The sequence below is a fragment of the Triticum urartu genome, chromosome 1, assembly GCF_003073215.2.
Source record: "Triticum urartu cultivar G1812 chromosome 1, Tu2.1, whole genome shotgun sequence".
Lineage (NCBI taxonomy): Eukaryota > Viridiplantae > Streptophyta > Magnoliopsida > Poales > Poaceae > Triticum > Triticum urartu.
In genome coordinates, this window is record NC_053022.1 from 263,907,619 (window position 1) to 263,921,759 (window position 14,141).

At 44.2% G+C, this 14,141-nt stretch overlaps 2 protein-coding genes across 3 annotated transcripts; one reads left to right on the forward strand and one right to left on the reverse strand.

Moving 5' to 3' along the window:
• The first annotated feature begins 773 nt into the window (after positions 1-773).
• Positions 774-9,621, forward strand: LOC125506957 (protein TIC110, chloroplastic). The gene is made up of 15 exons (XM_048671669.1): positions 774-1,451; positions 1,891-1,950; positions 2,653-2,776; positions 2,926-2,994; positions 3,079-3,177; positions 4,004-4,070; positions 4,251-4,315; positions 4,548-4,642; positions 5,320-5,444; positions 5,534-5,634; positions 6,631-6,844; positions 7,375-7,529; positions 7,662-7,784; positions 7,921-8,910; positions 9,061-9,621. Exons 1-15 carry the CDS (start codon positions 907-909, stop codon positions 9,310-9,312), a joined length of 3,084 nt encoding a protein of 1,027 aa, XP_048527626.1. The 5' UTR covers positions 774-906; the 3' UTR covers positions 9,313-9,621.
• A 2,460-nt stretch (positions 9,622-12,081) lies between these two features.
• Positions 12,082-14,028, reverse strand: LOC125506973 (G patch domain-containing protein 11-like). 2 transcript variants are annotated; one of them, XM_048671689.1, is made up of 4 exons: positions 13,851-14,028; positions 13,673-13,726; positions 12,949-13,071; positions 12,082-12,437 (listed from the first exon to the last, which is right to left on the reverse strand). In XM_048671689.1, the coding sequence occupies exons 1-4, from the start codon at positions 13,884-13,886 to the stop codon at positions 12,306-12,308; spliced, it is 345 nt and encodes a 114-aa protein (XP_048527646.1). In that variant the 5' UTR covers positions 13,887-14,028; the 3' UTR covers positions 12,082-12,305. The 2 variants fall into 2 exon arrangements, with proteins under 2 accessions (XP_048527646.1, XP_048527640.1); XM_048671683.1 differs by having other exon boundaries at positions 12,082-12,440.
• Positions 14,029-14,141: the final 113 nt, after the last annotated feature.

Sequence of the window (14,141 nt, forward strand, 5' to 3'; positions counted from 1 at the left end):
TAGAACACAAATGATGTTTGCTCGATGAGTTTGGCCCACAAAGCCCATCCGAGAGGTTAAAAACCCAAAGTTTATAGCCTCCCAAAACTCATAGGCTAATTAAGTCTCTTTTTTATTTGTATTGCACGGCAAGAACCTTATGATGATTATTTGTGCTCAACGAGATTGTCCGTATAATCTAGTTAGATTAGCTTATTAGATCCCATAGCTTCATATCGACGCCCCTTTCTTACCCTTTTTTGTTTTGCAAATAACGGATGAAAACAACTCTCTCACTTTAGGCACATTCCAAATTATTACAATGTCATACAAGCCTCAAAGAGGTAAAAAGTGAAAGCAACAAACTACCAACCTCGATGACATTCATAATAGTATTACTTATGGACTAGGAATGAACCACGGAAGACTTGTCATTTATCTTATCAACGTGACGCCCTGTGTGGTCTAAAGGAAAGCACACACTCATCTTTGAAGACTTTTATCAAGTTATTTTTCAACTTTTGAAAATTCGTGGCTTAATTGTGAGGAAATAGCTTTCCTGGTTAAGGAGTGTGATGTCACGAGCAACACAGTGAGTAGGTATGTTTTGGGTTTTCTTACAAGCAGTTGTATCACATCGTAACTACTTCCGGTTTCCTTAATCCTCAAATCAAATCAAAAGAAAAAGAAAAGAAAAGAAAAAGGGAAAAGGAAAAGGAAACCTCGTGCTTGCCTTGCCCCTAAATTCGGCCCTTCGTCCCACCCCTTTGCCCAGCCAGCCGCCCGAGCCCCTCAGGCGTTGCTCCGCCCCGACCGCCCCCACCAATCCCCATCGTCGCAACGCTATCCACACCCTTCGCCCCGCCCCTCCCCCTCCTCCCCCGCCCCTCCGCCCGCCGCCGCCGTCCGTCCAGGCGAGATCTTACAATGGAGCTCTCCCTCGTCTCCGCGAGGCCCTTGCCCCGCCCCGCCGCCTCCCCGCTCCTCTTCGCCCCGCTCAAACCATTGCCCCTCCTCCGCTTCCCGCCACGGAAGCGCACCGCCTTCGCCCGCCTCCGCAGCCGGCGGTCTCGCCGTGTGGCGGCCTCGGGGGAGGGGGAGGGCGACGCCGCGGACCGGGACGAGGAGGTGTTCGGCAGCCGGAGTGGGCAGGTGTTCGGAGGGCGGAGGGAGCTCACCGGCGTGCAGCCGCTCGTGGAGGCGCTGCCGCCGGTGGCACGGACGGCGGCGGAGCTCGCGGTCTCCGCCGCGGCGTTGGCGGCGGGCTACGGCATCGGGCTCCGCGCCGGCGGCGGCAACCGGGCCGCGGCGTTCGCGGGCGCGGCCGTGCTTGGTGGGGCCAGCGTCGCGGCTGCCGTCGCGGTGAACTCTGTAGTGCCGGAGGTCGCCGCTGTCGGGTTGCACAACTACGTCGCCGGCCATGACGACCCCACCAAGCTGGAGGCCAGCGAGGTGGAGGCCATCGCGAACAAGTGAGTTTGGATTACCTCCGTGTAGCTGCTGCCTTCGTTGTATGCTTGCGTCGTTTATATCAGCTATATAAGTATGTTTTTTTTTTCTGAAATACTCCCTCCATAAAGAAATATAAGAGCGCTTAGATCACTAAAGTAGATTATACCAGCTATTTGATCATCTCAACGGTTTGTTGTGCTCGTTTTGTCTTGTATCAAATTTAGGCTTGCAATGTAGTTTGTGCAAATCCATTTACTTTTGAAACTCCAAACTTGTTAGGGGTACTAGCAGCGTTGTGTTGTATGCTTTTTCTGTAGAAGATGAAATATATAATTGGGGCTATCGTTAAATGTACACGGAGGAGACGAAAGATTTTTTTAGGGTGATGTGAACTTGCAAGGAAGTATTGAATGCATTGCTCTTTCTGCATTATCTTATCCTTCTCTTATTTATTTTTAGATATGGAGTTAGTACACAAGATGCAGCCTTCAAAACAGAGCTCTGTGACTTGTATGGCAGGTAAACCTCTTGATACACGTGATGTTCAGTTGTTTTCCATGATGATTGTGAAAACATATATGCACAGAACGACCAGATAAATACTGGATTCTATGCAATCTTACTCTTGGAGGGGAGTATTTGTACTGCCATATTTTCTAGTACATGGCTACACCTTTCTTAGCAATCACCCCCTCCTGTCCCAAAAAGGGTCCACTTCTGACAATTTATAAACAACAGCATGCAATATTGAAGTTTGTACCATAATATTTCCGTAAATGGTACGGATCTATTATAATGGTGGAAGTACTGTGAATGTTGATGCCTATTCACTCATATTATTTTCATATGGCAAATCTACCAATTTATACATTGGTAGGCTCGCACATATGCACATGAGCACGATTCAACTCAAAAATTTCGTACGATTCTTTGGTATTGCATTCAGTTAACTCAGTTCTTGAATATACCACTCCCTCCGTTTCAAATTCTTGTCGTGGTTTTAGTTCAAATTTGAACTAAAACCACAACAAGAATTATGGAACGGAGGGAGTACCTTTTTGATAAGCACTTCTAAATTCACATTGGTGTTGAACATTTACCGTCTTTAGAAATCGAACACTATCCACATCGTACCAATTTTGCAATGTGATATTTGAGCTTCACGCTCCTGAACATTTGTTATTCGCTCATTCTTTCTCCTATCTTCTTTTTTTCCTGCAGCTTTCTTTACTCGGTACTTCCTCCAGGAGATGAAGATCTCAAAGGTGATGAAGTTGAGGTCATTGCAAAATTTAAAAGAGGCCTTGGACTTGATGATGTAGATGCTGCAAATATGCACATGGAGGTATTCCCTCGTGATCCAAGCCTTTTTTTTGTTACATCTTGGTATCCCGTATTGTTTTCAGATGTTTGTATTATCTTTAGTCACTGTTTTCACAATTGCACTATTTTCCCTCTGCCTGCTTATGCCTTCCACTTTGCCCATTTCAATAGATTGGTAGACGCTTATACAGAGAGAGGTTGGAAACAAGGGACCGTGATGCTGACATTGAACAGCGGCGGGTAATTGTTTCTGCTTTGAAGTAAATACATGGATACTTAAAACTGTCTGTAGTTCCTAACAGTAACCATGGAAATATTTCTTAGGCATTTCAAAAGCTGATATATGTGTCAAATCTTGTCTTTGGAGACGCATCAGCCTTCCTACTTCCATGGAAACGTCTTTTCGGCATCACTGATTCTCAGGTACATTAATATACATTGTTTTACCTTTGTGCATGGCATGTCTCTGTTTATGATTTCATGGTATCTTTCCGGGATCACTGATTCACAGGTACATTAGTATACATTGTTTTACCTTTGTGCATGCCATTTCTCTGTTTGTGATTTCATCTCATGGAGAAAGCAGAACGTTACCTCCATTATGTTGTTTGTTGTTTTTGCTAAACTTTGTAGTGTAATTGCACCCATTTTCTAACTACGTTGTTACTGTAAGAGACCTCCTGAAGCTAGTGTTTCACCCTTCATAATGCAATAGGTGATCTTTGCATGCTCATTTTGTCGTGGCCAATTTTAATATATATGTATGTACTATGATTACAAATTTGTTGCCCTTATTGGTCGTGCATATCAGTCTGCGAGACATACATGATCTACTGGTGTGAAAATTCTCCCTGCAAAATAATGTATGCAATGTAATGTGATGCACTATGACACATGCATTGTTACTTGTACCAAAAATAGACAGACTGACTGTACATGTTTAGTGCCTCTGTTTCTTGACAAGCATGATCAACCTTATAAAGTTTGAGTAGCATATGGCTATAAAAATTGTTTCAGGTTGAATGTAGTAGTTGAAAGGGAAGATCTTTTGTGCTGATAAAGATGAAGACGTAGATTGCTTTAACATGTACAGATCACACATTCACATAAGTCAAATGTTTTTTTCTCATAGAGCATGTCTTTTTGAAATGCTTGCTTATCTCTTGTTACTTTGGTGCATAGTTTCTGTGTGTCTCTGTCTTATTTGACATCATGGCTGTTTTGTTACATTTTCATAATCTTTTGGCAGATCGACATTGCTATGCGGGACAATGCCAAAAATTTGTACGCGATACAGCTCAAGTCTATTGGTAGAGGTACCGCTGAAATATTATTTGTAGGCATTAGTTCCATTCTTAGGTCATATCGTGCTTACAAGGTTTGTCATTCAAGTAGATTAAATTTAGAGCAGGGTAGATAGCAAGGATATCCCCTGTATACTAATTACTTGTTGCATTCCATGAATGTTCTCACCTGGACATATTCTGTTTCGCTAGGTCTGGACATAGGCACTCTCATTGAAGTAAGGAGAGCCCAACTTGCGTGTAAACTTTCTGATGAGGTAATCCTTCTCTCTGGAGATTTACTGCTGGGTTGCTTTAGCATCATTTCATCAGTTCTTGGGGCATCTTGTCACCTATATCCAAATAGCATAAATCTAAGGATAGTATCTTGGACGCCATACAGGTTTCTATTTGATTGTTGACATCAATCTAAGTATGGCAAGACATGGCAGACGACGTCAATCTAAGCATATTCTATTGTAACATGTGCTGATATTTATATTTTGGCAGATTGCTGCTGACATGTTCAGGGAACATGCGAAGAAGTTGATTCAAGAAAACATTTCATCAGCTTTAGACATCTTGAAGTCGCGTAACAAAGCCACGTATGAAGCCTCTTGCGAACCTGCTGGCTGATTTCATTATTTGACAATTTCCATGAAAACATAAATGTATTAACTGCTAATCTGATGGTTTTAAGAAAAGGGAACATATATTTTTGTTAAATCCGACATAGGTATTTTGTACATTAGAATTTCCTCTGATATTATATTTATGGAAAGTACTTCATAACTAGCAATGATAAAATTTATTTCTCCTCCCTCCACAACAAGAGAGGCTTTCCACCTCATGAGCAAGTGATGTTATCAGTCTTTGCTGGCTTGTTCGAGTTGCAAGCTTTCAGTATTATTTTAATATCATGAAGAATAACATATAAACTCAACCTCCAGTTAAAAATCTTAGCTGTATTATTGTACGCACCATGCTGTTTATAAGGGAGACTAGAGTATGTTTGGTGGATTGATCTGCTTTAATATTAATTAGCAAATAATATTTTTCTACTATTACAAAAACTGAGCTATCTGCACTCCCAAGGAAGTTTGAGAAATACTTTTCCAAGAAGCCCCATTTGTTTTCGTTGTTCAGTTATTAGCAAATACATGTATCTCTGTCAAGAAGTGTAAACCCTCTGAATCTTGCTATGCTTAATTTTTTGGATCTTATCAATACAGAATGCTCAAATTTTTACCTCAGGACTAAACCATATTGTCACTGCCTGCAGGAATAGCCCAACACAGGTTATTGAAGAAGTAAAGTGTGTCCTTGCATTTAATAGCCTGCTAACTGTACTGAGCAAGCACCCTCAAGGCGATCGATTTGCACGTGGGCTTGGACCTATTTCATTAGGTAAGTTACTGAAGATTTTTGAATTCATATGTTGATGAGGTGGGTTGTCCTTATGAATTCTTATTGGTTCTTCTGCATGGATTGCATAGCGGGAGAGCTTGATCATGATAGGAGGGCTGGTGATCTAAAGACACTCTATAGGGCCTATGCAACAGATGTACTTTCAGATGGACCTGTTGATAATGAGAAGGTGATCACATGTTATTCACATTTTGTTTAGTTAGCTGATGCTCCATATCAGATGACAAGCTAAAATAAGTAATCAATAATTCCGTAGGTTTCTTTTGAAATGGTTAACATAGATACCAATTATTGTGAAGCATATTGATTTAAGTAGACCAGTGCAAGTTTGGAAGGTTGTAGGATTTGGAAAATACAGTCTGGATTTTTTGTGGACAAAGTTAGTCTATTGACCTATTATTGTGAAGCATATTAATTTAAGTAGAGCAGTGCAAGTTTGCAAGGCTGTAGTATTTGGAAAATACAGTCTGGACTTTGTGTGGACGAATTTAGTTAGTTAGTCTATTGACATATTTGGATCACAGACAACACAAGAGTAGTCTGAAAGTGTTTGCACCCGGAATGAACAGTAACTCCACGCCCATCTTTGTCACACATCTTCTGTTTTGTAGTTCACATCATGTTAGATGCTGAACTAAACAAACTCAAGCGGTACCTGTCACTGTTGTTAAGGAATAACCTGTGTGGCCTAGGGTTACATATCAGTAACACATCAATAGTATTTTCTGGTTCGCATGAATTTAATACCAAGCCCTTGATCAGACCAGCAATTTTTGACAAAAGAGAGAACATATACTCTGATTCAACTAGAGTTTATGCCGATTCATGCCAACAAATTAATGCACCTTATATAAAGGAACAGAGGGAGTAACTGGGAACAGTCACAATATATAGATAATAACTAGTACTTTGATTTGTTGTCATTGTTCTGTAAAGGTTGCTTTAATCAAGATAAAATAATTTGAGAAGTACATAACCTAGCAATTGTATCACATCGGGCTGACAATTTTATTTTTTCAACATGAACTGTCTTATATTTTTGCCCATGCTCTCTGACCATTGAGTCTAAAAACATATGGTAGCATCTTAACAAGATAAATCTTTACAACAACAACAATAACTAAGCCTTTAACAAGATAAATCTTTCTGTGATTAAAAATTCCAGCTTACTCCTTTGAATGATCTGAGAAATATATTTGGACTGGGGAAGCGTGAAGCAGAAGCAATCATCTCAGATGTCAAATCTCAAGCATACAGAAAGAGACTTGCAAAATCCTTTAACACTGATTTGGCTGCAGCTCCTAGCAAAGCATCGTTCCTCCAAAATCTGTGCGAAGAGCTACAGTTTGATCCCGAACTTGCTAGCAAGATGCATGAAGGTACCACGTTGTCACTTGCTTCTAGTATTACAGCGTAGCTCTATATTTGCTACAGTTTAATCCTTCTCTTGCTAGCAATATGCGTACCATTCTGGAAAATCACGTGTCAAATTGAGAATCTGGTTTAACTAGGTTCTATACGGTATCCTATATCCTTTTGCTGCATCAGTACACACAATTATTCATTATACAATCATCAGGCATTAGCTGTGGGCTGATACTGCAGCTTATTATTTTAGTTGCCAACATTTTACATTGGCTATAGGAAGTAATATGCAGCAAGGGAACTGACTGCATTTACTTAATCTTGTTATACATTGCTGTTCTTGTGTTGTACGAGCAGTTGTGGATTTTTACTACTCCCTCCGATCCATAATAAGTTTCATGGTTTTAGTTCAAATTTAAACCAAAACCACGACACTTATTATGGATCGGAGGTAGTACGAAAGAAAGACAAATATGATATGGCTAAAATTACTGCCTTTGTATTTATGATTATCAGCGCGTATTAATGCTGCTTCATACTTCAGACATTTACAGACAGAAGCTTCAGCAGTTTGTAGCTGACGGAGAGCTGAGCAAGGATGAAACAGAAGCTTTGACGGCATTCCAAGTGCGTCTCTGCATTCCTCAAGAAACTGTTGATGCTGCTCATACTGACATCTGCGGTCAATTGTTTGAAAAGGTGATGTATTTTATTGTGCCTTTCATTAACACACTGCATAATTTTAGGTTAAATTCCATATCTGCATTAGTTCAGCAAAGTTGATGGCCTGTTCTGTGTAAATGTATTCTTACCATTTTTAGGACATTGCAGGTTGTCAAGGAAGCAATTTTGTCAGTTGATGGATACAACGCTGATAGACGAGAGGCAGTTAGGAAAGCAGCACAGAGTCTAAACTTGAAAAAGGAGGCTGCTATGACCATCTTTAGTAAAGCAGTATGCCTCTTACCTAAAAAATTAGGCTATATAGATTGGCCTATATTCTTCTGTAGAAACTACTACTATGTATATCTTTTGGTATATTCCAACTGCAGATCCAATTAATTTTCTGTATTGCCAAATTCAATGGCAGGTACGGAAATTATTCCTGAACTACATTCAGAAAGCAAAAGCAGCTGGGAATCGCATTGAACAGGCAAAAGAGTTGAAGAAGTTAATTTCCTTCAACACAGTTGTTGTAAGTGAGCTTCTGGCTGACATTAAAGGGGAGCTAACAACTGCTGAACCTGCAACATCAAGTGCGACCTCAGAATCTGAAACGACTGAATCTGAGGGAGAGGATGAGGACTATGAATGGGAATCACTAGAAACATTGAAGAAGACAAGGCCTGATAAAGAGCTAAAAGAAAAGCTGGGCAAGTCAAGTCAGAAAGAGATAACCCTCAAGGATGATCTTCCATTGAGAGATAGAGCTGAGCTGTATCAAACATATTTGATGTTCTGTATCACTGGTGAGACTACTAATGTTTCATTCGGGACAGCAATCTCCTCGAAGAAAGACGATTCAGAGTATTTAATGCTAAAGCAATTGGGACGCATACTTGGTTTAACCGCCAAAGAAGCTCAAGATGTCCACATTAAGCTGGCAGAAAAAGCATTTGTGCAACAGGCTGAAGTGGTTCTAGCTGATGGGAAGTTGACAGAATCCAAGGCTGACCAGCTTGCAACGATACAAACGCAGGTTGGTTTGCCATCTGAGCATGCACAGAAAATCATTAAGAGCATCACAACGACAAAGTTGTCTAGTGCAATTGAAGCATCTATATCGCGAGGACAGATTGGTATACAGCAGGTCCGAGGATTGAAAGACGCAAATTTCGAGCTGGACAGCTTGATTTCAGAACCGTTGCGAGAAACCATTTACAAAAAGTGTGCTGAGGAGATATTCTCATCAGGCACAGGTGAATTTGATGAAGAGGAAGTGTATGTAAAGATGCCAGCTGATCTTATCATAAGTGCTGAGAAGGCCAGGTCGATTGTTCAGGACATTGCGAAGGTTAGGTTGGAGAACGCCCTTGTCCAGGCTGTTGCTTTGCTTCGGCAGAAGAAGAGAGATGGTGTGGTACGTATCGTGTGCCCCTTGTCTGCTTGTTTTGTTAAATTTACATAATTGCTCCTAGAGATATAGGTATAATAACATCTGCTAGGTTATACTCCTGCAGATTTCTTGAAGTTTGTGGTGAAATTTTTCATTGCTTCATATCTGATGCAGATTTCATCACTGAACGACCTGCTCGCATGTGATGCTGCCGTGCCTGCTTCGAAGCCTTTGTCATGGCCCACTCCACGAGAGCTTGACGACCTGTACTGTGTGTACATGAAGAGCATTCCGAAGCAGGATAAGTTGTCAAGGTTGCAGTATTTACTCGACATCAGTGCCGAGAAGGCTGAGGACCTTCGGGATGCGGCGACGGCAGGCACGTTGCCTCAAACAGGCCAAGAGGAAGAAGAGTTGGCGTTCTAGAGGGGATGATGATGGGAAGAGGCACTTTTTTGTTAGGTAGCCAGCAGAGTCGAGCTCCTGCCAGACGCGGTGCTGTGGCGCCAATAGCTGCTGTTGTAGCTAGGCATGGTTTTGAGAAGCAACGCATAATCCTGACATGCATAAGTATTTTGTATAGACAGATTTGACACCACAGGGTGACAGTTTTCTGCTGCATTCTTTCAAACCATACTGAAATCATTTTCTGTTTCTCCTTTGCGCTTTTGGCCTCTTGGTCATGTACCAGAGTCACTGCAGGTCCTTTTGTAATAAATGTGGTTTGTTGTGTAAGGCTGGTCGTAACGATAGTATCATAAACAGTATTATGTATGCCAACTAGATTTTTTTTATGATGTGGCACGCAATTAAATGGAGATAGAGAGAATATGTATCATGCATGCCAACTATACTTTTTTGATGGCACACAATTAAATGGGGAAAGAGAGAATGTGATATCATATTATGATTCCACATCATAGTAAATGTTGTACTACTTTATGTCATACATGCAATTAATAAAGTAACATAAGATGTACTAACTTACGATATTATGCATTATGGGAGTAGTATCATACATTAGTATAATATACATGATATTAGTATATCATACTTCCCGTTACCAACAGCTAACTTGTATCATATGCCAAGCTTCTTGCAAAATCAACTAAATTTTTTTACCATGTGGCACCAAATCCTTCGCTCCTAAAATTTGAATACCATCATTTTTTTGTGAGAATCAACTCAAGTTTTGCCCTTTTTTTACATTACACCATATTTTGCCTTTTTGTCTGTCAATTTTTGAATTGAATTCAGACCTTAGATTTTATGACATGGTATAGATGTTCATCTCTAGTCACAGCTTCTAAATGTGTTTTTGGTTGCCTGGTGAACTGGTACATCTCAAAGGTGCTGCCACCCCCCCCCCCCCCCCACCAGAGGCCCCCAAGGCACTTTTTCTATCGCCGGCGCAAAAAAAGCGTCCAGTCACGCCCTCAGGAGCCCAATTTTTATCGGTTTGGGTCGAAATTAGCGTCGGCGGGCCCAGACCGAACCCAGCACGCTGGGGGGCGACCGGGGCGCCGGGGGAAAGAAAAATGGCACGAAAACAACCCACGCTAGATCCCCCCCCCCCCCCGTGGGCTCGCCGAGTCAACGAATATGCTTCGTCGTCTTGATCACCTCGCCTCGGCTCCCGCACGAATCAATGTGGTCGCCGGTCAGCCTTCCATTGATCAAGGACGGATGGGAGCTACCGCCGCGCGTCCCTGCCCAATCCCGTTGCGCGTCCCGCCCTTTCGCTCCATGCGTCCACACCGCTCCCGCCCTCTCACCGCTATAAAAGCCGACCTTCGCCGCCGCTCGCCGCAAACTCGCCAAGCTATCTCTCTCTCGCCTGCACCGCTCCAGTGCCGACCACCTTTCTCGCCCAAAAAACTGCCCTTCACCGTCCACACTCGCCATGGCGGAGAGGTTCCCCGGCGACGAGGTGGCGGCCAAGGGCTTCGGCCGCCACTGGCTGCACGAGTGGGAGGCTCGCCTGCTGCAGGAGGCCAACTACCCGACGCCGTCCGACATGCACGCGACGGGCGCATGGCGGCTGAGCGCAGGCGGCATCCCCGTGCCTCCGCCGCCCTCTGACGCGGAACGCCCCGCCGAGATCGCGGCGATCCGGGCCAACATGCCGGAGCAAGCGTGGCAACAACCATGGTACACAGCGGACAACCATGCGCTGTGGACCGCGTACTTCCAGCGACGCCATGTTGAGCAGCTGGCGTCCACCAACGGCGGCCCGGCACAGAGGGGGTGCCACAACTCGGAGGGCCGCCGTCAATGGCGGGGCGCCCGGGCGGACTCTCCTCGCCGTGCTTGCGCACATCGAGGGCGGCAATGAGCCACAGCTGGAGTACCCGACGCCGTCCTTCTCTCGTCGCCGCGGAAGCTCCTGGATGCCGAGGCGCATGGACACGCCGTCCTCGTCGTCCTCTGGTTCCCACTCCTCCAGGTCGGCGCGGGCGGCACTCCTCCCCGTCAAGCCCGAGTCGCAGGAGAGGCCGCTCCGTCTGCGCAGCCGCGGCGGCAACCTCGTCATAAACGAGGGCGGCCACGTCCCTTCCCCTCTCTGCGGTCACATGCGCTTGGTCAAGCCGAAGAAGGAGCCGGCGGCGACCGTAGTGAAGCATGAGCACAAGGACATGGCCGTCGACCTCGAGAGCGGCCTCGCCTGGTCGTGCGCGGACTACGTGGTGCAGGAGATGGAGCGCTAGCGCCGTGCTCTGGAAGAAATCGCCGAGCGGCGCCACGGCCGCGACGAGGGCAGCGCCACGACCCCGACGAGGGCAGCGTCATCATGCTCTCTGACAGCGACGATGAGGTCACTGCGCTGAGCCAGCCAGTTCACAGCGGCAATCCAGGGCAGGGCTGCAGCAAGCACGCCCCGAAGGACGGGCGGCCGAGCGACGGCGACGAGAACAACGTCTTCTACAACCTCCTCGGCGTGAATTAAGGAGTAGTTTTACGTTTGTATCTATGTAAATTCACCTAAATATCAATGAAATCATCCAAATTAACTGAATTTTGTCTACTTTGGGCTTTTTTAATTTTTTTTGGCCGATGCCGTTGTGGTCGCGGTTGGGAATCAGTTCCCCCCACGCCAAAATTATCGCCGGCAAGGCCCCGAGAGACGCTATTTTTCGCCTACAAGCGCCGTTGGGGTACCGAACGGCTGGAGATGCTCTAATATTACCCCAGCAGTAGTAAAAAACCCAAGTGACATTTTCTTCAATCAAAGAACGTCTGTTACAAGTTACACCATATCTCTGCAGGGCACAAATATCTACAACTGAATAAATGTAACACTTGGAAGAGAACAAAGACAGAAAGAGTGAACAGCAGTTGCAAACTGCAAAAGCATCGATAAGCTGTACAATGGCATTATCAGTTGATGCCAACGGGTGCAACGCTGTCAGGTTTGTTGTTTATACATTATCAGGCCAAAATTCCCTGAAGAAAGCAATTTCGAATTCCCTCTCTTGTGCTTTCTTCTCCTCTTCCTGCATCTTCCGTATCCTCTTTGCGGCCAACTTTGCCTTCTTCGTTACCGGCGCATCCTGCTGACAATAGCAACATATTTGTGGCATTAAGTCAGATCATTGATGAAAAGGGAAAGTCAGATCAGTGATGACTACAAGTACGCTGGTTCGAGATGCAGAAATGTACAAAGGACACATCAGTATTATCTTCTAAACCTTACAAATATTCTGCTGAAAGAAATTGATGAGCATCCAATATAACGTGTTACGTTTGTTTAATTTAATAACTATATATAAACACATACACTTTTTTCAACAGTACCACACAAAGAATCTGTAATCAGTAAATAGTACTCCCTCTGTTCACTATTATAAGATGTTTTGATATTTCAATATGGCTACATATGGATTGAAGTGAGTAAACAAACACATTAAAACACGTCTATATACATCCGATTCAGAAAAAAAGTTAGAACATCTTATAATAGTGAATGGAGGGGAGTAGTAAACAAATTTTGTGAATTCGGCAGAACCTATGGACTACAACAAAACAGTTCTGGAATCAAGTCAACAAGAATGCTTTGCTCACCTTGGGTCTTTTACTAGGAGCTGTTTCAACATCATCCTCAACCTTTGGCTTTGGCTTTGGTTCTTTGGAACCTAAACCGCGTTTGTTGTTCTTGACACGAGTTTCTACTGGTTCCAAACGCCCCTGTTTCATGACAGTTTGGACAAGTGAGTACACAAACAGAAATAATCCAGGAGTAGCTAGGCAACTATAAGTAACAAGCTGGCTCCTTCCAAGTGTGTAATCACAACTTGTTATATAGCAGACGGCCAACCGTGCATTTGTTTATTTTAAAACCCATGGATGTGTTCAGTTATACAGTTACTCCTGAGCTTGTGAAGTGAACAAGATTATACAAGAAGCGAAGGTAAGTTGTTTATAGTTAACAAATTCAAGTATTTAGCTTTATTTGTCCGACTGTGATCATTACCCAGAAACCAAACTAATTTCAGCACGCCCTTTATCATTTTGTGAAGTCCACAATATGAGACAATTTGATCCGCAATGATCTCAAAGACCAGTAATAAGACTCTTACAACACTTGGAGAAACACAGAACAATTTGATTCACAATGGATCATATAATCTAGTACCAAGAATAGAAAAACAAGGAGAACTAAGCCTCGTGTTAGGAGTGCCATGCTACAACTAACAAAATTATCCCTAAAACTAACACACGGATTGGGTGAAAATGGGCAGATGAGATCTTGATCGGGGAGAAGAGAAAAGAGAATAGGGACACAGACCTGCTCCTGCGCACCGAGGCCGGTGCCCTCCTTCCACCCGGACTTCTTCAGCAGCTGCAGCAACCCAACAACACACGACCATCAGGCATACGCAAGGCAACAAAGCATCAAACCCTAATCCCCAGCGTGGGCGGGGAAGGATGGATGGGCAGGGGAAGAAACCAAGCGAGGGACGGACCTGGAAGCCAATGTTAGAGGAGCCGATGGACGACATCGCCTCTCTCGCCGGGCGAACGCGGCGCCCCTCTGCCTCCGCTCGCCGCGCGCTCCACCGGCTCTCTCTCCTCTCCTCGTTCCAGGCGTCGCGTGCGCCGCTTTGGTTTTACTTCTCTGGTCTGGTCTCCGTCTCACGGGTCCTTGCCGTGTCCGGCTCGTTCACGAGTCGGTTCAGACCCGCTCGATCACAGGCGTCCGTCGCGGATCGGACGGCCAATCAAACGAACCAGGCTTACATATAACCCCATCTCCA

What these genes read in the sequence shown, in the direction of transcription:
- LOC125506957 (XM_048671669.1), top strand. Translation starts at nt 907, where the DNA reads ATGGAGCTCTCCCTCGTCTCCGCGAGGCCCTTGCCCCGCCCCGCCGCC. An exon ending in GCTTGGACCTATTTCATTAG is followed by an intron (nt 5,445 to 5,533) that starts GTAAGTTACTGA and finishes TGGATTGCATAG; the next exon opens with CGGGAGAGCTTGATCATGAT. An exon ending in TGACCATCTTTAGTAAAGCA is followed by an intron (nt 7,785 to 7,920) that starts GTATGCCTCTTA and finishes ATTCAATGGCAG; the next exon opens with GTACGGAAATTATTCCTGAA.
- LOC125506973 (XM_048671683.1), bottom strand. Translation starts at nt 13,886, where the DNA reads ATGTCGTCCATCGGCTCCTCTAACATTGGCTTCCAG. An exon ending in GCCTCGGTGCGCAGGAGCAG is followed by an intron (nt 13,072 to 13,672) that starts GTCTGTGTCCCT and finishes GTCATGAAACAG; the next exon opens with GGGCGTTTGGAACCAGTAGA. An exon ending in CTCCTAGTAAAAGACCCAAG is followed by an intron (nt 12,441 to 12,948) that starts GTGAGCAAAGCA and finishes TGCTATTGTCAG; the next exon opens with CAGGATGCGCCGGTAACGAA.